Source organism: Oncorhynchus nerka, linkage group LG10 (assembly GCF_034236695.1).
Source record: "Oncorhynchus nerka isolate Pitt River linkage group LG10, Oner_Uvic_2.0, whole genome shotgun sequence".
NCBI classification, from domain to species: domain Eukaryota; kingdom Metazoa; phylum Chordata; class Actinopteri; order Salmoniformes; family Salmonidae; genus Oncorhynchus; species Oncorhynchus nerka.
Window position 1 is genome coordinate 46,566,546 of NC_088405.1, and position 24,192 is coordinate 46,590,737.

At 42.4% G+C, this 24,192-nt stretch overlaps 2 protein-coding genes across 2 annotated transcripts in view; both read right to left on the reverse strand.

The window, feature by feature from the left end:
- The window catches only part of abcg4a (ATP-binding cassette, sub-family G (WHITE), member 4a), a 46,990-nt gene extending 35,481 nt beyond the window's left edge, over positions 1-11,509 (reverse strand). Inside the window, exons 1-2 of the mRNA XM_029670043.2 lie at positions 10,962-11,509; positions 4,765-5,011 (exon numbers count right to left, since the gene is read on the reverse strand). Coding sequence (XP_029525903.1) covers positions 4,765-5,011; positions 10,962-11,009 — 295 coding nt within the window. The 5' untranslated portion in view covers positions 11,010-11,509. The remainder of the gene's footprint in view (positions 1-4,764; positions 5,012-10,961) is intronic.
- A 1,728-nt stretch (positions 11,510-13,237) lies between these two features.
- si:ch211-117m20.4 (sushi, von Willebrand factor type A, EGF and pentraxin domain-containing protein 1) lies at positions 13,238-24,192 on the reverse strand. The gene is made up of 5 exons (XM_029670046.2): positions 23,288-24,192; positions 22,885-23,052; positions 22,188-22,355; positions 21,654-21,857; positions 13,238-21,345 (listed from the first exon to the last, which is right to left on the reverse strand). Exons 1-5 carry the CDS (start codon positions 23,376-23,378, stop codon positions 21,332-21,334), a joined length of 645 nt encoding a protein of 214 aa, XP_029525906.1. The 5' UTR covers positions 23,379-24,192; the 3' UTR covers positions 13,238-21,331.

Genomic DNA, 24,192 nt, shown 5'->3' on the forward strand with positions numbered 1-24,192 from the left:
GCGGGTGGAGTGTCTAACTCTGTGTTGCTGATGTCGCATACTGATGTGGTTATTCACCCTCACATTGTCTGCTGTGTCATAGAAAGAGGTGAGATAACTTTCCTCCATATTGTTTATGTCACATACGGTAAGACTCTTGCCCATTCACGCAGCGAGACACAGACACATGCACAAACACAGACACATGCGTGGGCACAGACACACATACGCACCCACACACCCTTCTTCCGCCTCCCTTACACTGCTCTCATGTGGCTATGGGCTCAGGGTAGTCTGGAACTTTCAGTCTCTCTGTGGTACAGCACAGGAGATCATAGTGCATCACACAGTCTTCAGTCCAAGCAAGCCTGATTTCAGAGGTGTCCATATACTGTAAACAGGATTATTAGGGAAGTCGTTCTCGTTGCAAAGCATTTAAATGTTTGAAACAAAACGATTATATTAATCTGACTAATAATAGTATTATTGTGTGCATGTAACCATACTCAATATGTCTAGATGATTTAGTGCCAGTAGTTACCTACAAGCTGAAATTCCACAGGCCTTGTGAATGAAGCAGAGCTGTTGTGGGACGTGAGGAGTGTAGAAATGACCAGGTGTGTGAATGCGTGTGTGGACCAGATAGCAGGAAATAACAGAAGGAAGAGCTCCAGACACCTGCGGGGGGAATGACAGGACCCATTCTAGGCTCTCCTGTTCAGAACGCCATCCACCCCCTCTCCTCAGCTTGAAATGACTCACACACAAACACTCTGTGCCTGAACTGACGTTACGTCATCCGTAATCTTATTTATCCTCATCCATCCTCCCAGGCATAAATGGGCATCACAGGGATGGCGACTATAAAAATGAATGAGAAGGGGTGGCTGCCATGCCCCACCTGACCCTCACATCTCTGGGTCTTTACTCCACGCGAGAGCCGACCAATCAAAGCAATGTTGCTCTCACTGATTGACTCTCCTTATGCATCCTGTTCCACTTCATGTGAACTACAAAAATCCTCAGATATTACGGCTCCTTTTCAACCTTCATGTTCCGAGTTCTCTCTCAGCTGAATCTCAGAAGTCATCTGTTATTAGAGCCTTCTAGGGATGCAGTGAGTCTGTGAGAGAGATACGAGGCAGTGAAAGGTTAAATAGGGCTAATGCCAGGAAGGTTTCAGTCAGTCAGACTCAAAATAGTCTCTGTGTGAACTGAATAACGTACAGTATTCAGCTTTTATATGAGAGACTCAGCTTCTCCATACAATACTGTACAATCCTATATTAAAAACCACTAGTAGAATCAGTTGGCTGGCCTTCAGTTGCTTTTGTAGTTGATGGCATGTACTGATGTGTATAGTGTAAAACATTTACAGATTAATCATTGATCACTCATGAACTGCACTTTTTCAACCTGTATGTATTGCCTGTATATATCCTTGTCTATGCTTGATTGTGTTTTGATTATGTATGCACACCCTCCTGTATTTCCCCACAGGGACAACACAGTCATTATCTTATCTTAGGCATCCACCTATGCATATCTATATCTATGCATATCTATGTTACTGAAGGGGTAAATAGTCTCTCAATGAACTGAATAACCTATGCAGCCTCTATGGGAGACAGACACCACTTCTTCATACAATACTGGGATAGGCTACAATACATGTAGCTACACATATAAATAAGGGCACAGACCACAGACATACCTTTACATGTGTATATGGATAACAGGGAAAGGCTAGGAGAGGTTAGCTACATGCAGAGTTGAACAACAAAACAGTGGGTAAAAACCACTGATTGAATGGAGAATGCTGATGTAACAACGTTTCAATTCAATGCATGAACAAAGGGGTTAGTTATCGATCAGACCAGCCTTCAGTCAGGAATCTCTCTCTCTACCCCATTTCCCATTTGGACCCAGACACAGGCGCATACGCACACATGCTCATTCAAATGTACACATGCAGGCTCTATACATACGTACGCACACACACGCATACACACACTGTCTTCCAGTCTGACCATGTGATTCCATTACTGTCTGCCCCTTTTGTCTCTACTATCATTACTACTAGACATGAAGGTACTGGACCACTTCCACCACACTGTCCCTAATGGACATCTATAACATAAGACCAACAACAGCAGTGATGGAATGTGGATCTGACTTACTGCAACCCCATGCTTCATGTTCAATGATTGTGGTTGTGTTATCTATGAGTGGAATGCACAGAGCCCCTCTACAAACACAGTGGAATACACATCTACCCAACACCCATAATGGACATCAATAGAACATGAGATAAACAACAGTAGAAAGATAGGATGTATGACAGAATCAGACATACTGTATTATTATGCGCCATGTAGCCTATAAATGAAGAACCTGTAGAGGACACAAAGACATGGTGTAGGGGTGTGGTCTAAGGAGGACGTTGTCCTGACAGAGAGGTATGGCCAACCAGAACCATTTTGTGTCATTCTGGAGACTCCAATGCTCCGAAGTTGCTCATTAATCAGGCTGGTGGGTTTAAATGCCATTAATATTTAATGAGCAGATCAATCGTATATTGGGCCTGTCTGTCTGCCTGGTGTAGCCCATAACCTGGGTGTATCGTACATCGTGAGATGGGTTGGAGGGCAGGCTGCTAGTGTAAATTATTTATTGTGTCTAAACTTTGCTGAACACAGCACAAATATACAGCCTGGCAGGACTCTCTCTCTCTCTGTGTGTGTGTGTGTGTGTGTGTGTGTGTGTGTGTGTGTGTGTGTGTGTGTGTGTGTGTGTGTGTGTGTGTGTGTGTGTGTGTGTGTGTGTGTGTGTGTGTGTGTGTGTGTGTGTGTGTGTGTGTGTGTGCGTGCGTGCGTGCGCGCGTGCGCGCAGATCATTGGTCCTTCGAGCTGGATACTCCAGACACACAGAGAGAATAAGAAGAGTTCAAGGAGTAAGAAAATCTACCAAGATAGGTATGGTAAAGTTTTATAATTCACTGTATCACAATTCCAGAGGGTCAGAAGTTTACATACACTAAGTTGACTGTGCCTTTAAACAGCTTGGAAAATTCCAGAAAATTATGTCATGTCTTTAGAAGCTTCTGATATTCTAATTGACATAATTTCAGTCAATTGAAGGTGTACCTGTGGATGCATTTCAAGGCCTACCTTCAAACTCAGTGCCCCTTTGCTTGAAATCAAAAGAAATCAGCAGAGAACTCGAAAAAAAATAGTAGACCTCCACAAGTCTGGTTCATCCTTGGGAGTAATTTCCAAACGCCTGAAGGTACCACGTTCATCTGTACAAACAGTACACAAGTATAAACACCATGGGACCACGCAGCCGTCATACCGCTCAGGAAGGAGACACGTTCTGTCCCTAGAGATGAACGTACTTTGTTGTGAAAAGTGCAAATCAATCCCAGAACAACAGCTAAGGACCTTGTGAAGATGCTGGAGGAAACAGGTACAAAGGTATCTATATCCACAGTAAAACGAGTCCTATATCGACATAACCTGAAAGGCCGCTCAGCAAGGAAGAAGCCACTGCTCCAAAACTGCCATAAAAAAGCCAGACTAAGGTTTGCAACTGCACATGGGGGCAAAGATCGTACTTTTTTGAGAAATGTCCTCTGGTCAGATGAAACAAAAATAGACCTGTTTGGCCATAATGACCATCGTTATGTTTGGGGGGAAAAGGGGTAGGCTTGCAAGCCGAAGAACACCATCCCAACCGTGAAGCATGGAGGTGGCAGCATCATGTTGAGGGGGTGCTTTGCTGCAGGAGGGGCTGGTGCACTTCACAAAATAGATGGTATCATGAGGAAGGAAAATTCTGTGGATATATTGAAGCAACATCTCAAGAGTCAGGAAGTTAAAGCTTGGTCGCAAATGGGTCTTCCAGATGGACAATGACCCCAAGCATACTTCCAAAGTTGTGGCAAAATGGCTTAAGGACAACAAAGTCAAGGTATTGGAGTGGCCATCACAAAGACCTGACCTCAATCCCAAAGAACATTTGTGGGCAGAACTGAAAAGGCGTGTGTGAGCAAGGAGGTCTACAGACCTGACTCAATTACACCAGCTCTGTCAGGAAGAATAAGCCAAAATTCACCCAACTTATTGTGGGAAGCTTGTGGAAGGCTACACCAAAACGTTTGACCCACATTAAACAATTTAAAGGTAATGCTACCAAATACTAATTGAGTGTATGTAAACTTTTGACCCACTGGGAATGTGATGAAAGCTGAAATAAAAAATTCTCTCTACTATTATTCTGACATTCTTAAAATAAAGTGGTGATCCTAACTGACATAAAATAGATTTTTCACTAGGATTAAATGTCAGGAATTGTGAAAAACTGAGTTTAAATGTATTAAGCTAAAGTGTATGTAATCTTTAGACTTTTAGACTTTAGACTTCAACTGTAGATACATAAATTAATCTATATGATATATACAGCCATCACCAAATAAAGATTCTCATTACTTGGCCATCATGCTCTGTGATGTTATCAGGGTCATGTTCATTAGGGATCAAATTAAAGAAAACTGACTGAAACAGGGAGGGACTATCTGAACTTGTCCAATAAGAGTCTGGAAGACATTTTGCTACAGTGCGCCCTAACAAATATGACCCTGTTGTATTGTTTTTGTAGGGGTGGTGTATGGGTGGATGTAAAGTTCAAGGGGGCCGAATACTTTCGCAAGGCACTATATCTATCTTTAGTATGTGTGGTGTAGGGGTGGTGCATAATGTCTGGGTGGTGTGTGGGCTGCAGTACCTCTCCTCCTCCAGCAGGGGCCCTCTCTGATGGTGTACGACAGCTCAGTGAACTCTATATCCACAGCAGAGCGCCGAGGCAGGTGGGAGAATCGCTGGGCCTCCGTAATGTGGTTCTCCACTTTCTTTAGGTGGGTGAGCAGCGGGGCCTCCGTGGGCACACCCACACCCCCAGGGAGTTTGGTCTCCTCCATGGGGATGCTGACAGAGACAGACGTCTCTAACGTCCTCTCAGCCATACTAACAGACTGGGAAAAAAGGGGGGGGGGGAACTGTCAGTTACTTTAATACTACAGATATCATGTAATTATTACACATGTTATTATTGTGATGAGTGTGTATATGAGATTAGATTCTACAAGTAGGTTACCCAGCAAACTGGGAACATTCCCAGAACATTCCCAGAGCTATTAGGTTTCCAGAAAATATAATAACAGTCATGTTTTCTCAGCAAACCAAAATTGGTTCTGTGAAAGTTCCCAGAACATTTGTGAGGTTGCGGAAATGTTCTCTTAAACCAAAAACTATCCAGTCATGCTGATGATTATACAACGTTTGTATAAAACATTCACCTCTTGTTGCAAGAACATTCCCAGAATGGAGATCCCAAAATATATGTTCCGAAAACACAAAAGACAGAAGAAATGTGTTCTAGGAATGTTCTTGCAACATCAGGTAACTATTTTTTACACTATAGAAGAAAAAATGTAGAATCATCCACACAACTGGACAGTATTTGTGTTTTGGGAACATGCCTTTAAGGATGTCCCCACAATGTTCTCACCAGACTGTTCCAACAACCTAATGAAACATTCTGGTAACCTTTAAAGAACAGATTAAATGGGTTCTAGGAAAGTTCTTGCAACACCAGACAAATGTTCTATACAAATAGTCTATAGTCATAAGCATGACAGGACAGTATATGTGTTATGAGAACATTTGCTGCGACCTACCAAATGTTCTGTGAACTTTCACAGAACCAATTTTGGTTTGCTGGATATTCTGTTAAATCCCAAAGCAAATGGGGCAGAATAGATCCATGTTATGTTGTCATACCATGGGATATAAATAAACCCAATTCTCTGCCATGGGCTTGGAGGTTTGAGTATTGAAATGTAATGAAAGTGATAGATTATCAAGCAATTGAGTGAATGATGACGTGACAAACTGACATTGATTGACTGTCAAAAACAAACTCTGCCAGGCCTACTCCATAAGGACATGACCTGGACAATCAGTTTGTAATGTAGGGATGGTGTTGCTCTATATAAAGCTGTGAACAGCGATGATGAGACAGTGGAAACAGTGTTGTAGTGATTGAAGACATGCTAGACAAGCTCTTAGAGGTCCGACGGTTTTGGCGCTGCTAATGTGATTAGGGTTATAGACGTCCCAAATCACACCCTATTCCCTATATAGTGCACTACTTTTTACCAGAGGCCTATAGGGAATAGGGGTCCATTTGGGACACAGATTTGGTCTAGTTGTATAACGTTGTAAGAGGTTTTATTAGGTCTACAGCATAGACAGGCTGGATGTGGGGGATCTTATTCCCGGACGGTACGAGGAGTGGAGGATTTGGTTACAGTCTAGCAGAGCCTTATAGTGCTGAAATGGCTAATTCACGAGAAACCTCCTGGCCTACATGGAGTATCCCCCCTCCCCCACTGCTCGAATCCTGACTCCCCACTCACTCTGGCCTGGGCAACGTGGAGGAGACACGTAGCACCACACAAGCCAATTAAGAGGAAATACACCAATATTTCACATTAGCTTTCACACACACACTTTATACTACCTGTACACCTACGCTTACCACACCACAAAAATAACACTTTTCTGGGGTACAAAATCTGAGTCCTTCCTATCGAAGGTTGGTTGGAACACGACACCTGTCTGTTTTGTTCTGCTTCCCTTGTTTTGCAACTCGCATATCAAACCTGCTCTATTGATTCTAGCTCCAATGAATTATTCTAGGGGGGACTTGGTTTCCCTACTACAGCATGAAAGGCAGGCAGGCAGAGCAACACCAACACTATTTATGGGTTGCACATTGTCACAATAGTTTTGTTAATGTTTTTTTGGAAGACTGACTCCCGACTGAACGTTCTACTCAAGCTGTCTGAAGCTCATAGCTAGGCAGTCATAATATACAGTGCATTCGGAAAGTACTCAGACCCCTTGACTGTTTCCACAATTTATGTTACAGGCTTATTCTAAAATTGATTAAATAATTTTTTCCCCCTCATCAATCTACACACAATAATGACAACTCAAAAACAGGCTTTTTGAAATGTTTAAACTGTATTACTAATAAAAATGGAAATATCACATTTACATAAGTATTCAGGCCCTTTACTTAGTACTTTTTTGAAGCCCCTTTGGCAGCGATTACAGCCTTGTGTCTCCTTGGGTATGACGCTACAAGCTTGTATTTGGGGAGTTTCTCCCATTCTTCTCTGCAGATCCTCTCAAAATCTGTCAGGTTGGATGGGGAGCGTCGCTGCACAGCTATTTTCAAGTCTCTCCAGAGATGTTCAATCAAGTTCAAGTCCAGGCTCGTGCTTGGCCATTCAAGGACGTTGAGACTTGTCCCAAAGCCACTCCTGCGTTGCCTTGGCCGTGTGCTTAGGATCGTTGCCCTGTTGGAAGGTGAACCTTCACCCCAGTCTGAGGTCCTGAGCTCTCTGGTGAAGGTTTTCATAAAGCATCTCTCTGTACTTTGCTCCGTTCATCTTTCACTCGCTCCTGACTAGTCTCCCAAATCCCTGCCGTCAAAAAAAAATCCCCACAACATGATGCTGCCACCACCATGCTTCACCGTAGGGATGGTGCCAGGTTTCCTCCAGATGTGACGCTTGACATTCAGGCGAAAGAGTTCAATCTTGTTTCTCATGGTCCGACAGTCCTTTCGGTGCCTTTTGGCAAACTCCAAGCCGGCTGTCATGTGCCTTTTACTGAGGAGTGGCTTCCATCTGGTCACTCTACCATAAAGGTCTGATTGGTGGAGTGCTGCAGAGATGGTTGTCCTTCGGGAAGTTTCTCCCATCTCCACAGAGGAGCTCTGGAGCTCTGTCAGAGTGACCATTGGGTTCTTGGTCAACTCCCTGACCTAGGCCCTTCTTCAACGATTGCTCAGTTCGGCCAGGCAGTCAGCTCTAGGAAGAGTATTGGTGGTTCCAAACTTCTTCCATTTAAGAATGATGGAGGCCACTGTGTTCTTGGGGACGTTCAATGCTGCAGAAATGTTTTGGTACCCTTCCCCAGATCTGGGCCTCGACGCAATAATGTGTTGGAGAGCTATGGGCAATTCCTTTGAATTCATGGCTCGGTTTTAGCTCTGACGTGCACTGTCAACTGTGGGACCTTATATTGACAGCCTTTCCAAATCATGTCCAATCAATTTAATTTACCACAGGTGGACTCCAATCACGTTGTAGAAACATGTCAAAGATTATCAAAAGAAAGAGGATGCACCTGAACTCAATTTCGAGTCTCATAGCAAAGTGTCTGAATAGTTATGTAAATAAGGTTTTTTATTTTTAATAAATTTGCAAAAAAAAATCAAAAAATCAGTTTTCGCTTTGTCATTATGGGGTATTGTGTGTTGATTGATGAGGGGTAAAAAATATTTTATTAATTTTAGAATAAGGCTGTAACATAACAAAAGTTGGAAAAAGTCAAAGAGTCTGAATACTTTCCGAATGCAGACATGGGGCTTTACCTGTAAAGTACCGTCTTACTGCAGGTTCAGGTTTCTGTCTCAATGGGTTAGGAGGTAGAAATGCAGCAATTTATTTGCTCAACACCTAGTCCTGTTACAATATGTAAAGGCCCAGTCAGTGAGTCATCAGAGTATACTGTAGGTGCGGCTGGCTTCAGCCCCTTATGACTGCCTAGCTTCAGACAGCTTGATTTATCCACAAAGAGCTTTATAATAAGTTGCAGTGGGAGAAAGCACAATTACAAGCAATGGACGTATACTTGACAAGATATTAGAGGTAGTTTGAAGTGTGTTATTTTGTATCAAGTCAATAGGAAGTCGCATAGGCCTAAGCTGCCACATACAGTTGAAGTCTGTAGATACTTTTGTACCTGTTTCCTCCAGCATCTTCACAAGGTCCTTTGCTGTTGTTCTGGAATTGATTTGTACTTTTCGCACCATGGTGTTTATACTTGTTTGTACAGATGAATGTGGTACCTTCAGGTGTTTGGAAATTGCTCCCAAGAATGAACCAGACTTGTGGAGGTCTACAATGTTTTTTCTGTGGTCTTTGCTGATTTCTTTTGATTTTCCCATGATGTCAAGCAAAGAGGCACTGTTTGAAGGTAGACCTTGAAATACATCCACAGGTACACCCCCAATTGACTCACATTATGTCAATTAGCCTATCATAAGCTTCTAAAGCCCTATCTTTTTCTGGAATTTTCCAAGCTGTTTAAAGGCACAGTCAACTTAGTGTATGTAAACTTCTGACCCACTGGAATTGTGATACAGTGAATTAGAAGTGAAATAATCTGTCTGTAAACAATTGTTGGAAAAATTACTTGTGTCATCCACAAAGTGGATGTCCTAACCGACTTGCCAAAACTATAGTTTGTTAACAAGAAATTTGTGGAGTTTTAAAGTTTTAATGACTCCAACCTAAGTGTATGTAAACATCCGACTTCAACTGTAGTTGAAATGATACACAGCAGTGCAGCAGTGTACAATGATACAATGTAGCATCAGCTACATAGACCAAGTCTAATTAAAGCTAACATATCTCACAGCAAAACTGCAAGGAGTCAACACTGTATCACATCAGTTTCTTCCCTGAAGGTAGAGTTGCCCTTAAAACAGATGGAATAAAGAACTCCAATCTGCATTGTGTGGTGCTGTTATAGGCCTACTGTAAAGTATCAATTATGTTTAGCATGGCTCAAACCTTACATCCTAGATTGAGGAAAAGGAGAAAACGAACTGACCATGGCCTCTATTGATTGACATTCCATTAGTGAACTTCAATTAGCACACAGCTTTAAGCACTATAACCCGTCCGACCTGCTTTAAGCCCTAGAACTCGACCGACCATTAGAACTCTGCTTTAAGCCCTAGAACTCGACCGACCATTAGAACACTGCTTTAAGCCCTAGAACCCGACTGACCATTAATACGCTGCTTTAAGCACTAGAACCCAACCGACAGAACACTGCTTTAAGCCCTAGAACTCGACCAACCATTAGAACACTGCTTTAAGCCCTAGAACTCGACCAACCATTAGAACACTGCTTCAGGCCCTAGAAGCCGACCGACCACTAGCACACTGCTTTAAGACCTATACAGATACCTGACAAACCAATGGACTCAGCATTTTTACAAAACAATTTGTATCCATGTTTCCTATATAGTGTACAACTTTTTTTTTTTAATCAGAACCCTATTATCACATTATGCTCTGCAGAACCCCAAAGAACCATAACGGGTTCATCCCAACAGAACCTGTGTATCCCAAATGGCACCCTTTCCCAAGTAGTGCACTATAAAAGGAATAGGGTGCCATTATGGACGCAGCCTGGCAGACCATAATGGGGTCTCTCTCTGTGAGATCAAGGCTGCCCTGTTCTTACCTCTCTCATGCATTGCCCTGCCGCCTGGCCACGTGATGGAATCGGGAGGTAATAAGGTGTCACATCTAAAGACATATGGTTAATGTCTTTCGTCTGTAGCCTTAGCTGATACATTGCTGGCAGTAAGGAATCCAGTGCTTGTCTGTCCTAATGAGTAATTACTTGGTAATAGCCTAGAGAAGTGGCACAGGTTCTCTCTTTCAGAGGCACCTGTTACTATGTTCCCCATGATGATGTAAACATTAAACCACCTATTGAATCTGTGTTCTTTGAGCTCTCTACCTCTCCACAAGAACAAAAGGCTAAACCTAAATATGGTTGTGCTGTACATGGGCTAATATGAACATACTGTACAATCCTGAGGTGTTTGGCAGGAGGGTGGATGGAGTGAAAGAAGAGAGGTTGTCCCATGCTGTTCCATGCATTACATCACTAATACATGCATTATCTGAAATAGATTGCTATTCCACGAACACACACAGGCCTACATGCAAGCATAAACACAATACACACAAATATAAACAGCTCATTTTAAATGCTTCACATTATGAAACATTTACAAATGATGCATTAATTAATCCAACATACTTTTTCTTGAGTGTTGACTTGACCAACAATAGAGCACTCCGTTCCCATTTATGAAGAGCACTGCTCAGTTCATCCCTTTACAATGAAACAGCAGACCCAGCAACAAGAGATGGTGCCCAACGAGTCAGTCCCGTGCCAGGCAAAGATCGTCACTGTGTTCCAGGCTCCATGAATGTTCGGTTCGGTTACGGCGCGATGGAGAAGGATGAGGAAACGATGTTTTCCCCCACAAAAAAAGATCACTAGGTGCTTGCTAGGCTACATAACGTCCTGCACACAATATCTACCGCAATTATTGTCGAAATTATCAAATCCCCCTTCTGGCCGGAACAAGTGTGGTATGATGATTGTCAGAGATTAATAATTCAACAAATGCTGCATCTTTAGTCAATCAATCAGGAGTGCGTTCGATTTCTGACAGGTTATAGGCTAAATCAGATGTGTTTTACTTAGTTAATTCCCGTATCCAGAATACCTATTTCACAAACGTCCTTGCCGCGGTGTTGATTATATTTTCTTTCCTCCGTCTAGTCTCCACGTCCTCTTCTGGCTTGCTGCAGTAGCTCAATAGCACGCAGTACCGTTATCTTGCCGGTCAGTGCCTCTCTGGCACGCCCGTCGGTCTGTGTTTCAGGGCGTTACTGGCAGGTTTTGCGAGGAGATAGTCCACAGGAAGCCCAGGCTGAATGCTTTAAAGAGCCATGATGATGAGATTATTGTGTTTTATGTGTAGGACACATATGGATCGGGCTTATGGGTTTTCACCTGAATGAAATCAAAAAGCTTTGATAAACCCCACACAAAGTTGTATTATGGGGTGCCAACAGTAGTTTAGAAATGCGATTAACATATAACACAGTATAATAATACTTGAATATTTGTGCAATTACAAAAATGTATCGCACTATTTTTACTATTCCTTATTGGGCATAACGATTTGGAATGATTTGGCACATAGCCTATAAGCATTGACGACCACGTCGTAGCCTATGCCTGTGTGTTGCCCATAGCTACAAAAAAATCCGATTGAAATGTCGATACACCAATCCATTGTTTGTTTATTTCATCTTAGTGATGTAAGCAATACAAACGTAGGTTGTAGGCTATCGAATGCACCCACCGATGTGAATTTATCCGCGCGCGGTCTCTTTAAAGACCGCACCTGCGCATCTGTCTGGTGCTGATGCTGCAGTGCCCGGGTTATTTTCGGTGAAACAGTCGGGGTTACTCCCGTTCAAATAACGCCCTAAAAATCACTCCGTGGGAAGAAACCAAAACATATTTGGTCTGGTTTTTTTTTCGCCAGCCAACGTTGAATATTAGCCTACCTCATAAGGTACCATAAATAAGCAATTATGTCATGCTCGTCTTGAGCGGGGATAAAGTACTTTACGCGTGTGGATGCTTGCAACGATACGGTTTTATTCGTCTTTAAATGGTTAGCCTGTTTAAAAAGATAGTGGACCATCACAATTATCATTGTGTAACTAATGATAAGAGTAATGGCTGCAATTGCAGTTATTCCGTACAATAGCCCTATAATTAAATAAGAAAATATAAATACAATGAATAACCATTCTAGACATTTCTGTTTAAGAAAATACTAGGCCCTCTTCTGGTGTAATTTGCTGTGACTTTGTGCATCATAGATAAAGTCAGTAATTGGTCTAAGATGAATATATTCATATGGAACAGCTGACCTATAAAGATGCACTCCTTACATTTGCATAGGAACGATTTCATAATACCGTTTTTTTATGGCGTTGGTGCAATTTTCACAAGTATGTGGTACATTGTCAAAACTCTTAGTACAAAGCTCAAAACAGATTATCAAAAGGCAATTGTTTTGAAACGAAGGACAGTATAAATTGACTAAGGACATTACACTAAATCAGTCACTTTTTTCACCAAACCTAATCAGTGTTATCTAGAAATACATGTTTGACATTGCAATACATGTTAATATAAAGTAATTGCCTTTCACAATGCAATGCTCATATTACTTTTGATATGATTCTCTCTTTTGTTAAGACATTTCACCATTACTTAATCTGACTGCTCTTAATTGATGATTACTTAAACTTTTGGTAAACCTATAGATTTTACATGCACATATTTCTACAGATTGAGAGCTAAATAATGAAAATGTCTGAAATAGAAACATGAAAAATATATACACGTACTTGAATGTACTTCTATGATTATGACTTTACTTCACAGTAAGTTAAAAAAAACCCTGATAGACAAGATATACTATACAACAGATGTACTGTATGTAACAAATCAAATAAAAGTTTATTGGTTGCGTACACAGATTAGCTGATGTTACAGCAGTTGCAGTGAAATGCTTCTGTTTCTAGCCCCTCTACAATGCAGTAATACAACATCAAAATCATCCAGAAAGTCCAAAACAAATAATAAATGCATCCCCAATACACTGAGTGTTCAAAAGACAGTGTTATTTCTATGACTGATCAGGTAAAAGCTATGATCCCTTATTGATGTCACTTACATCCACTTCAAATCAGTGTAGATGAAGGGGAGGAGACCGGTTAAATAATGATTTTAAAACCTGGAGACAATGGAGACATGGATTGCATATGTGCACTACTCAGAGGTTGAATGGGCAAGACAAAACACTTACAGTGCCTTCGGAAAGTATTCGAACCCCTTTACTTTTTCCACATTTTGGTAGGTTACAGCCTTGTTCTAAAATTTATGAAATTGTCTTTTTCCCCCCTCAATCTACACACAATATCCCATAATGACAAAGGAAAAACAGGATTAATTTTGTTTTGCAAATTTATAAAGAAATAAACGTAAATATCACATTTACATAAGTATTCAGACCCTTTATTCAGTACTTTGTTGAAGCAACTTTGCCAGCGATTACAGCCTTGAGTCAAAAACTTAAAAAATTGTCACATACACATGGTTAGCAGATGTTAATGCGAGTGTAGCAAAATGCTTGTGCTTCTAGTTCTGACAATGCAGTAATAACCAACGAGTAATCTAACCTAACAATTCCAAAACTACTACCTTATACACACAAGTGTAAAGGGATAAGAATATGTACATAAAGATATATTAATGAGTGATGGTACAGAACGGCATAGGCAAGATGCAGTAGATGGTATCGAGTACAGTATATACATATGAGAGAGTAATGTAGGGTATGTAAACAAAGTGGCATAGTTTAAAGTGGCTAGTGATACATGTATTACATAAAGATGCAGTAGATGATAGAGTACAGTATATACATATGAGATGAATAATGTAGGGTATGTAAACATTATATTAAGTAGGATTGTTTAAAGTGGCTAGTGATATATTTTACATAAATTTCCATCAATTCCCATTATTAATGTGGCTGGAGTTGAGTCAGTGTGTTGGCAGCAGCCACTCAATGTTAGTGGTGGCTGTTTAACAGTCTGATGGCCTTGAGATAGAAGCTGTTTTTCAGTCTCTCGGTCCCTGCTTTGATGCACCTGTACTGACCTCGCCTTCTGGATGATAGCGGGGTGAACAGGCAGTGGCTCGGGTGGTTGTTGTCCTTGATGATCTTTATGGCCTTCCTGTGACATCGGGTGGTGTAGGTGTCCTGGAGGGCAGGTAGTTTGCCCCCGGTGATGCGTTGTGCAGACCTCACTACCCTCTGGAAAGCCTTACGGTTGTGGGCGGAGCAGTTGCCGTATCAGGCGGTGATACAGCCCGACAGGATGCTCTCGATTGTGCATCTGTAGAAGTTTGTGAGTGTTTTTGGTGACGAGCCAAATTTCTTCAGCCTCCTGAGGTTGGTTCTTCACGATGCTGTCTGTGTGGGTGGACCAATTCAGATTGTCTGTGATGTGTACGGCGAGGAACTTAAAACTTACTACCCTCTCCACTACTGTCCCATCGATGTGGATAGGGGGGTGCTCCCTCTGCTGTTTCCTGAAGTCCACAATCATCTCCTTAGTTTTGTTGATGTTGAGTGTGAGGTTATTTTCCTGACACCACACTCCGAGGGCCCTCACCTCCTCCCTGTAGGCCGTCTCATCGTTGTTGGTAATCAAGCCTACCACTGTATTGTCATCCGCAAACTTGATGATTGAGTTGGAGGCGTGCGTGGCCACGCAGTCGTGGCACAATGCAGGTGCTTCTACACCTGCATTGCTTGCTGTTTGAGGTTTTAGGCTGGATTTCTGTACAGCACTTTGAGATATCAGCTGATGTACGAAGGGCTATATAAATACATTTGATTTGATTTTGGTACAGGAGAGGGCTCAGAACGCACCCTTGTGGGGCCCCAGTGTTGAGGATCAGCGGGGTGATGTTACCTACCCTCACCACCTGGGGGCGGCCCGTCAGGAAGTCCAGTACCCAGTTGCACAGGGCGGGGTCGAGACCCAGGGTCTCGAGCTTGATGACGAGTTTGGAGGGTATTATGGTGTTAAATGCTGAGCTGTAGTCGATGAACAGCATTCTCACATAGGTATTCCTCTTGTCCAGATGGGTTAGGGCAGTGTGCAGTGTGGTTGAGATTGCATCGTCTGTGGACCTATTTGGGCGGTAAGCAAATTGGAGTGGGTCTAGGGTGTCAGGTAGGGTGGACGTGATATGGTCCTTGACTAGTCTCTCAAAGCACTTCATGATGACGGAAGTGAGTGCTACGGGGCGGTAGTTGTTTAGCTCAGTTACCTTAGCTTTCTTGGGAACAGGAACAATGGTGGCCCTCTTGAAGCATGTGGGAACAGCAGACTGGGATAAGGATTGATTGAATATGTCCGTAAACACACCAGCCAGCTGGTCTGCGCATGCTCTGAGGGCGTGGCTGGGGATGCCGTCTGGGCCTGCAGCCTTGCGAGGGTTAACACGTTTAAATGTTTTACTCACTTCGGCTGCAGTGAAGGAGAGTCCGCATGTTTTGGTAGCGGGCCGTGTCAGTGGCACTGTATTGTCTTCAAAGCGGGAAAAAAGTGATTTAGTCTGCCTGGGAGAAAGACATCCTGGGCTGGTTTTCTTTTTGTAATCCGTGATTGACTGTAGACCCTGCCACATACCTCTTGTGTCTGAGCCGTTGAATTGCGACTCTACTTTGTCTCTATACTGACGCTTAGCTTGTTTGATTGCCTTGCGGAGGGAATAGTTACACTGTTTGTATTCGGTCATGTTTCCGGTCACCTGATTAAAAGCAGTGGTTCGCGCTTGGGTATGACGCTACAAGCTTGGCACACCTGTATTTGAGGGAGTTTCTCCCATTCTTCTCTGCAGATCCTCTCAAGCTCTGTCAGGTTGGATGGGGAGCGTTGAAGCACAGCTATTTTCAGGTCTCTACAGAGTTGTTCTATCGGGTTCAAGTCCGGGCTCTGGCTGGGCCACTCAAGGACATTCAGAGACTTGTCCCGCAGCCACTCCTGTGTTGTCTTGGCTGTGTGCTTAGCGTCATTGTCCTGTTGGAAGGTGAACCTTCACCCCAGTCTGAGGTCCTGAGCTCTTTGGAGCAGGTTGTCATCAAGGATCGCTCTGTACTTTGCTCCATTCAACTTTTCTTCGATCCTGACTAGTCGCCCAGTCCCTGAAAAACTTCCCCGTAGGGATGGTGCCAGGTTTCCTCCAGATGTGACGCTTGGAATTCAGGCCAAAGAGTTCAATCTTGGTTTCATCAGACTAGAGAATCTTGTTTCTCATGATCTGAGTCTAGGTGCCTTTTGGAAAACTCCAAGCGGTTTGTCACGTGCCTTTTACTGAGGAGTGGTTTCCGTCTGGCCACTCTACCATAAAGGCCTGATTGGTGGAGTGATGCAGAGATGCTTGTCCTCCCTGACCAAGGCCCGTCTCTCCCGATTGCTCAGTTTGGCTGGGCAGCTAGCTCTAGGAAGAGTCTTGGTGGTTCAAAACTTCTTCCATTTAAGAATGATGGATGACACTGTTCTTGGGGACATTCAATGCTACAGAAATGTTTTGGTACCCTTCCCCAGATAAGTGCCTCGACACAATCCTTTCTTGGAGCTCTACAGACAATTCCATCTACCGAATGTCTTGGGTTTTGCTCTGACATGCACAGTCAACCTTATAAACAGATGTGTGCCTTTCCAAACCATGTCCAATCAATTGAATTTACCACAGGTGGACTCCAATCAAGTTGTAGAAACATCAAGGATGATCAATGGAAACAGGATGCACCCGAGCTCAATTTTAAGTCTCATAGCAAAGGGTCTGAATACTTAAGGTATTTACATTTTTTTTAATAATTTAGCAAAAATGTCTAAAAACCTGTTTTCACTTTGTCATAATGGGGTCTTGTGTGTAGATTGCTGAGGACGAAAAAAATAATACATTTTGGAATAAGGCTGTAACTTAAGAAAATGTGGAAAATTCAATGGGTCTGGATACTTAGTGCCTTCGAACGGGGTATGGTAGTAAGTACCAGGCGCACTGGTTTGGAGTATGTCAAAAACTGCACCGCTGCTAGGATTCACGCTCAACAGTTTCCTGTGTGTATCAAGAATGGTCCATCACACAAAGGACACGCAGCCAACTTGACAACTGTGGGAAGGATTGGAGTCAACATGGGCCGGCATCCCTGTGGGAACGCTTGACACCTTGTAGAGTCCATGCCCAAAGGATTGAAACTGTTCTGAAGGCAAAAGGGGGTGCAACTCAATATCACGTAGGTTTTCATGTATCCAAAATTAAGCTGATGGGGTGTTTTTTTTTGGGGGGGGGGGGGGGGGGGGGGTCACACCACTTTACTAAAATTGCATTGGCCAATACAGTACTCTAATACCATAATACAGTATATTCCATTTACGTAACAGACACTTTTATCCAAAGTGACAACACTCCACATTTTGGTATGTGACCCCAATACATAAGTACCATACAATAATCTAAAATACAATATAGATATATGACTGCCATCCCCATAAGCGTACCACTCTCCTTCAGGCCATGGATGAGGCATGCAATGATTTTCACCCAGACCTATGTGAGGCTTGGAGTCACCATGCCAAAAGGTTTTTCCCCAGGTGCATGAAAATTTAGGATGCTCAAAACAGGTTGATGCAAACTAGCACCTGCTAAACATTGTATTTCATTTGATTACATTGTGAAAGATGTCTTCAATGATCACCCTGGGGATAGAAATGGAAATGTGATGTTCAGTCAATTTTAAAATGGGCAGTGCAAGTACATTGCCTAATGTGAAAACAGTGTAACGTAGTGTAATTTACAGTACTGTAGCATACTACATACATTCAAAGGTATCTTATATTTTTTGCTATTACATTAATGGTTGTTAAAATAATTAGTCATTATGTTGTGTTTTGGTGATTAAACCAATGTATTTCACAGTAGGATTATATTGTGGCTCAATGGTTGTGTGGCATGTCTCCCACCCAAAAAATGAATGCACAATGAAAGCTTTTGAACATAAGACTGGCTGCATTACAAATGTTATAAGTTTGGAGTTTTGTCCTAAGAGTTTTGAAAATTCACCACATACTTGTGAAAATAGTACCAAGCGATAAAAAATAACTAAGAAACTGTGTTGCACCAGTTTCCAAGCCTTTAATGTTTTGGTGTTGGGACTGCAGCAACACCATGTGGTTATTATAGATATTAACACAGTCATGGGTTATTTTGAGATTGTTGACATTGAGCACAACACAGCAATGCTAGGAAAACCTTTAACAATAATATATCATGTTTTGGCCAGTATTGAAACTCTGGATTCTGGAAAACTGCAGAAAAACTGCAACAATACAGTCATTGCAAAGCCTTCAGAAAACTGCTAAATTTAAATAAGGATATTAATGCATTAGAATAGAGCATAAAGCTCCCCGAGGTTATATCTGAGGAAGGATTAAGTCCACTTAGTGTCCACTGTCTCCAGGCTCTTTACCTTTATATTGTATTCACCTCATATTTCACCATGCCACCTGAGGGAACACAGGGTCAGAGGGCGAAGATAGATCATTACTCAACGTCAATGCAGATTTCTGCTTTATTATATCAATGACAAGCTAACACATCACTTTCTATTCACAATATGCTTGAAGAATGGCCTTGTGAAAAAAGTTCTTAAATGGAGCAAAAGGGAACATTTGAAAGAAAAGCCATTTTCTTAGGCGCAGTCTTGATTTGTCATACGCGTGAGTTCTTAAAGAGCGTGCTGACCTTATTCCACAATGCCTTTTGCTGAATGGATAAATAAGAAACATAAACCATGGCAACATGGGGCTGGAATGTGCTCAAACTGGGATCACTGGGGTCAGGTACAGTTGAAGAAGTGCTCGTGTGTGTGACAAAGCAAGAGACATCTGGATTTGAGACGCAGGTAGTATCATCATAATGGCACCAGGACTTACAACTCTCCTCTCTGTGGCTCTTCTGCAGCTGTTGATACTGGGGACACTCGCACAGGGAGGTGAGTTCCAATTATATTTATTGGGTGCTCTGACATATTACAGCTATAGTGCCACATTCACATATATATTGTGTTGCTGTAGGTCATGTCCTGCAAACAGTATCGCTCATGTCGGTTGATTGAATATGAAAGTAAATGTCAGCGTACACATTAAACTGTCACTAATACTACACAATGCTATTACTTGTCTTTTAATTTACAGTTATCATGGTTTCATATTGAACACTAAAGAGAGTACATACCCGCTTGAAGGGTCATAATAAGCCTTCATTATCTTGGGTTCTTGTTGCATCTTGTAGGTCCATTGAGGGTGGCAGTGCCTATCAGGCTGTCTGTGTGAGAGTGAGCTGTCCAATGGAGAATTGGTTGGACAGTCAGGTCTACTCCAGCTCGGTGGTGGAAGGGGGAGTACTATTGGGGCCCATGAGGAGACTGGAGGACCCAGACCACGACTTTAAGTAAGGAACATTGGTCAGTATTAGCATCATTATTAACACTAAACACAAATTTAAATACATTTCATTTGACAGAGAAGTCTACGTAATCTCTTGTATAATCATACATTTTCAGGCTTAATTCTATACATTTTACAATGACATACTTCCAGAAATCAAAGTCAATTTCTCTTATCAAAATGTTGTACGGTATGGTCAGTCATCATAGCCTATCCTGCCTTGTTGTGCATGATGAACTTACACTTGTTGCTCTCCATTTAATAGGTTCACAGAGAAAGAGTTACCCAGACTTTGGGCTGCCCCTGGAAGCGTGTGAATTGAGTGGCTGGAAATGAGGCCAATCAGACCTCCTGGGAGCTACTGTCAGAGTCCTCTGGGGTTCAGACCAGGATGGATGCAGGTTCTTGCGGGTCTAAAACAGTGCTTATGAATCATCTCTTATTCTTCTGTTCTCCCAGTATGTACAACACTATTCCATTCTGTGTGTAATAAGCAGTTGTTTAGCATAGCATTACTAAGACAAAATAATGTTTGACTTGGTCATGTTCATTTCATTGCAGGAGTTGGCTGCTACAAACGCAAAGAAAACAAACATATCCTGAGGCTCAGCTCTTGATCTAAACAAACATAATTAAATAGAATGGATTCAAAATAGAATTAATCTAGATCCCTATGGTCTAAACACAGAATTGGATTTATAAGACAATGACAAATCATCAACAACTAACATTGTTAGTGAGGAAGCACCTTTGACTTTGGACAACCATCTACATCTGGGTAACTCTTAAGCAATACAGACAGTCCAACCAATGGCTGTAACATAAGGAGAAATGAAGACACACTTCGTTAATATTGTATATCCCCATCCATTTAGAAATACACATTGCATATTATGTTATTCCAAGCTATCCCCACATGCAGTACAGTAAACATGCTGTTAGATAGTTAACCTGGTCCTCCTCTCTGACTTCCACCGACACCTCTACTCTCCTCTGGGCTGCGGTGGGTAACAAGATTAAGGTCTCAGCTCAACAACTAGCTCATTCTAGGTTCCAGGACAGATTGAATGAGCAGGTTGAGCTAAAGGACAACTCGTTAATCCCAACAGAACCTCTACACTAGGAGAGGCCTCCCCCTCTATCGTCAAAACTGTTAATATACGCTGCATGATGAGTCCTTTATGTAGTCAGGGAGTTTGTTTAGGAAACTGAGGAAAAGTAGTGTCTTTACCTCCACTGTGTTCTATACGTTAACCCTATGAGGTTGTTGAGGTTAGGACCGCAGTCTCTCACGACAGACTGTTGTTAGTTCCACAGAGATGTCTCGATAGGTTTCCCTTTGATCCTCCTTTTGACAGCAGATGAAGCAACAATAGTCCGACGAGGATTCAAGCATTCCGATTGAGATTCCAATGAGGATCTGTGATGTTAGGCTGTTCACCGATATCCTTGCGATGGTTTTGGAATACATATTCTAGTCACTCAATAGTGGAATTTGTCCGTCTTTTAACCTAAAGATACTTAAAGATAAAATACATTGTGGGGAAGTGTTTGTTGTGTGGGCCAAATATTTTAGAACTTGTGAAATATGAATGGGTTACCTTAAGTTGGATATCAAATTTAATAAACACGTTGTGAACAAATTATTAACCACACTCTAAGAGTACACATTTTTCAAGAACTCAACAAACTCACACCCATTCCACCCATTCATTGAAACGAGCTAATCTGGTTTAACTTAATTGCCTGCTAGTTGACATACCCAGTTATTTAGCTATCATCAGTCAATGGACTGTACCACTCAAGGGCGTAAAAGTTTACTACTTACCACAGGCGATGTGACAATCACACAGGCACGTGTCACAGCGGGTGAACCAGCGCTTCCAGTCAGGATTCATCTTCCTGCAGTTGTCAATGCCGTAGCAGCCCTGCTTAAGAGGCCCCATGTAGGACTTAAGAGGACAGGTGGAGGAGCAGGTAGCTGTTTCTAGCTCCTTCTCAGTGATCTCCACACGGCCCTGACGACACACCCCTGGCCCAGGGAGAGAGGGGGGTAGAGGGGATGGGGTGTGGAGGAGCAGAGACATGAGGTGTATGTGAGAGAAGGAAAGAAAGGTAAAGGACTTAATATAGTACGATAGTGAGTGTACTAAAATGTGTTCCCTGAGGTGTTAAGGCAAAATTAATGGTGATCAATAAGCCTGTTGGAACAAACAGGCTACTCACTGAGACTACTGTGAGCTGGCTACATTCACACAATGACATCGAACGCTACTTCTTTACACCTACAGGGAGTAGTGACGTGTAGTGGAGACAAATTAGTTGGGTCTTTGATCACTATTGAACAAAATGGGCAACTCACTGAGACAGGAGGGTTTGGGGGTCCAGCCTCCATTGGACTGGCAGGCTCGGGCAGGGTCCCCCACCAATAGGAAGCCAGAGCGACAGGCATACCGGACAACTGAGCCCACCCACCAGTCGTTCCCGTACACCATCCCATTATAGTCCACATCAGGCCTCCCACAGTTCACTGAACCACACAGGACAGAACAAACACCATAGAACAAGAGCAAACAGGACAAACACCATAGAACAAGAGCAAACAGGACAAACACCATAGAACAAGAGCAAACAGGACAAACACCATAGAACAAGAGCAAACAGGACAAACACCATAGAACAAGAGCAAACAGGACAAACACCATAGAACAAGAGCAAACAGGACAAACACTATAGAACAAGAGCAAACAAGAGCAAACACTATAGAACAAGAGCAAACACTATAGAACAAGAGCAAACACTATAGAACAAGAGCAAACAGGACAAACAGAGCATGCGCAAAGTAGAGAAATGACTAATATACTGTATGAGAAGATAAAGATAGTACAATGTATTTCCAATTTCAGTTTGATACGTTTCAGTGTACTGACAAATTCATTAATTTCCTGTTGTTAAGGAAAATACAATTTGATATAATTTTTATGTAATTATGATGAATGTGCTACACTACAGTGAGAGAGCAGGGTACAGCAGATAAAGGTTACATGTGGGAGTGGTACCTCTGCAGAGGGATTTATAGCCAAACCAGCAGCAGTCAGCAGAGTCCCCACAACGATCCTTCTTCAGTTCCTGGTGTCTCCCCTTACAACCTCCCATACAGATGGGGGCTGTGCCTGACCAGTAGGTGTCATCCACAGGTTCTGGCTCTGGAGCCACCTCTGTCACACCTGAATCAGATCAGTTCCATCAGATAATATACACTAAGTTACCTGTCAAATCTGAATGAATCATTTCAATTTCATCAGATTACATACATCCTGGAGCTGATTTAAGTCCCTTTGGATAAGACAAACCGCTAAATGACTCAAATGTATGTACTGAACCAAGGGTAAACCTCACGAAAGTTATGCACTTTCATTCAATAACCATCACGAGTAATACTGTTCTAGTAAATTATCTTACCGCTACCTTCCTCCTCCATTAACTCAGGCAGCTGTGCGAATACCCCGTGTGAGGACCCCAGGAGCAGAAGCAGCAGTGAGTACAGTCTCATGGTTGCCTGTCTTCTGTCCCTCAGTAGCAGTCTCTACAAGCAGGAGAGGTAAACACCTCAGTTCTGAACCAAAGAAAAAGCATGCATGGATGTTAAGGAGTTTCTCTTCAAACTTCCATTTAAATCTCCATAAAAAGGCACAGAAGCATGCCAAGAAGTCTTCAGGTGTTCTGCATGAACTCTATCTGCAGTAGGGTCCAGAGATAGCGACAGAGTAAGGAAGCAGAGCACAGTGAGTGCTGCTAACACTAAGCTCCTAGGACTGGTTAATCTTTTAAACACAGCTAACAACAACCCATCCACTATTACCACAGATATAATACTATGTGCTGTGCTTACACAGAGCCATAGAATGGGTTGCAGATATATTCATGTACATTATACAGTTTTGCATGGATGTGCAATTGTAGTGTATAAGAAAAGGAGGCGAGAAATAACAAGATATTGTTATAAGAATGGCTTTCTTGAGTGCTTTGCAATAGCTGCACGACTAGAGCAAAAAGTATTGATTCCATCTCTGCCGTTGAATAGAGTGGCAACAATCAAGAGCCTCAACATCCTATTTCAGTCCTGTACGTAGCCTCTCTGTGTCTGCCAGTCTTGTCCATCATTGGAGGAAGTGTCTGACGGGCAACAAGAGCACCACTAAGTGGATTAGATTCTAGGCCAGAGAATGCTCTCTTTCACACCATGCACACACAGGCACGCACACGCAGTAAATCAATTTCTGTGGGATAATTAAGCGCAAAATATAGATAAGTATTATACACAACGTTCTGCTTCACTTGATAGAGAATCATCAGTTCACACCTAC

Bases quoted from the DNA above. Each gene is read 5' to 3' on its own strand.
- si:ch211-117m20.4 (XM_029670046.2), bottom strand. From the start codon at position 23,378: ATGAGACTGTACTCACTGCTGCTTCTGCTCCTGGGGTCCTCACACGGG. The intron at 23,053-23,287 runs GTAAGATAATTT...GATCTGATTCAG, and splicing joins AATGGAGGAGGAAGGTAGCG to GTGTGACAGAGGTGGCTCCA. The intron at 21,858-22,187 runs GTGAGTTGCCCA...TCCCTGGGCCAG, and splicing joins CCCCAAACCCTCCTGTCTCA to GGGTGTGTCGTCAGGGCCGT.